A 2,334-nucleotide genomic window follows, 5' to 3' on the forward strand; every position below is an offset into this window, starting at 1 on the left:
TTCTGTATTTTCAGAGGAACTGACTCATGAAAACCCTGGGCTTTATCTGGTGTTTCAGAGATTAATTTTGCATCATACTTTGGGTAATGTTTTAATTCCTGTTTGTATAAATAAATAAATATGAAGAGCAGTTGAAGTATATGTACACTGAAGTGTAACTGTGTCTCCGTTTGCTGTCTTGCATCTGAAACCCCAAGTAAATCCTGTCCTGTTATCAGACTGCTGGAAGCTACATCTAATGTTGTTGCAACAGATCCCTCCATTATGGCCATTTTTTTTCTCAAGCTTCCATAGTTCTACCATTCAACAGAAGAAAAATAAACTCCCTCTAGTGGATGTTGTGGAGTATTCTGTTGTCTTTGCTCCAAAGGTTTTTGTACAGAGTTTTGCTGTTTCCTGTCACTGTGGGCTGCAGAGCACAGTAGTACACAGCAGAGTCAGACAGCTGAAGCTTCTGGATCTTCAGAGGAACTGATTTATCTTTCTTGTTGACTTTGGCATCAATTCGCTCCTCTGCTTCAGAATCATCTTGTGTTATGAAGAATCGTTGAAGCAAAAGCTGCGGCAAACCGTTCATTTTTTGTTTGTACCAAAACAAAACAGGTCCTGCATCAGTGGTTTCAAAAGTACATCCAAGTGTAACTGTGTCTCCTTCAGCAGCAGTCACATCTCCTGCTGGCTGCATCACTTTGTCTTCTCCTTTACACTCTGAGGAAGAACAGAACATGCAGAGGAAGAAATGAATCAATAAAGATGATTGATTAAAGGAGAACAATCAGCAGCTTTAAAGAGTTCTATTACATGTAGAATAGACGTCATTTTCACTGATCATTGTCACTTTGAAGCAGATCAGCTGTTTTTACAAGCTAACAAATGGCAGCAGAAATGATCTGCTCTGATTTTCTCTGTAATGAACATTCAAAGCTCTTCATGTGTAGCTCAGTAATGTGTTCAGCTGTTTGCAGAGGAAACATGTTGATGTTTGTATCTTACCAAAGAAAAGAGCAGCAAGAATAATCCACAGCCAATGTTCCATCTGTACAACAAGGTTGAAATCAGCAGGAGAAACTAGCTGATGTTCAACATTCAGTCTGAGAATTGTTCTCTTCACAGCAGCACTTATTATTGACACAATGGTTGAACACAGTGCAGAAGGAGAGCACCGCCTACTTGATGATGTTGCCCTCTGGTGGAGTTCAGCAGTGTGGGAAAATGCTTCCAGCAGCTTGTCAGTGTCATCTGGTGTTTTTGTACAGAGTTTTGCTGTTTCCTGTCACTGTGGGCCTCACAGCACAGTAGTACACAGCAGAGTCTGTCACTGCAGCAGAGGAGATCTGAAGATCCAGACGATTTTCTCCAAGCAGTTTTGTGGAGAACCTCATGGCTGATTCTAGAGTCTCCCCTGGTCTTGAATTATTGAGCCCTGAGATGTAGAAGAGGTACTCTGGTGGTTTTCCTGGATATTGCTGATACCAGAAGAAATGATCATCATAACGAGCAGCTCTGGAGTATTTGTAGGACAGAGTAACAGTGTTGCCTTCCAAACTGTAAAATTCCTCCGTGAGTGGAGTGAGTTCTTCACAGCTGACACCTAAAGGAAGAAAGGAATGTTTTTAAAGACGATATTATTGTTAAAACGAACTGTTCCTTTGAGTTTTACGACATAAATAAAATACATTTAGTGCTCATGTTTTAACCTACCTGTTAGTGTGATCAGAAACAAAGGAAACATGAGCCAGTAATGCAGTGACAGCATCTTCCACACACTATCTGTTCTGTATGCTTTAGATATTGAATGGATCTGACAGTGGGAGTCCTTTTCTGCTGGAACTGTTGCTCCTCCTACAGCAGCGAAGGTCCAGATGCAGAATCGAACCCAGCTTTGGTACATGGACTGCACGGACCACCAAAAAGGCTCCACCCACACAACATATTTTTATGGGTGAGTTAATGGCAGAATGCTCTCACTTAGCCTGTGAATAGGACTCACTCAGATATCTTGCAGATATTCAGTAAGTCTGACAGAGCTGCTGTTGTTGCTGTACTTCCTGTCTCCTGGTCATCAGATAAGAGTGTTGTTCCTATGAGGCACTTCATCCAGGTGTCATGATCATGACATTGATTTCTGTTCCTACATTTTGTGTGATTTCTTTCATTAATGTTTTCCCATACACGAATATCATATTTTTCTGAAAGTATTCAACTTTTTTAAGGAAAAATATCACATGGGCAACACAGCATATCATTTACACCCATTTTTTAAAATATGGGTGCTGAAGACGCTATCCCAACTCACATATATTGTGTCATCCCCACAGTATCCCATAAGAGATG

General features: G+C 40.7%; 1 gene segment (V, D, J or C); it reads right to left on the minus strand.

Moving 5' to 3' along the window:
• Positions 1-1,274: 1,274 nt before the first annotated feature.
• On the minus strand, positions 1,275-1,759 carry LOC115795270 (T cell receptor alpha variable 3-like; the record flags this gene model as incomplete). The annotated part of the segment is given in 2 exon segments: positions 1,275-1,591; positions 1,702-1,759. Coding segments are annotated over 2 exon segments (372 nt in total), but the record flags the coding sequence as incomplete, so codon positions are not given.
• Positions 1,760-2,334: the final 575 nt, after the last annotated feature.

Source organism: Archocentrus centrarchus, chromosome 17 (assembly GCF_007364275.1).
Source record: "Archocentrus centrarchus isolate MPI-CPG fArcCen1 chromosome 17, fArcCen1, whole genome shotgun sequence".
Lineage (NCBI taxonomy): Eukaryota > Metazoa > Chordata > Actinopteri > Cichliformes > Cichlidae > Archocentrus > Archocentrus centrarchus.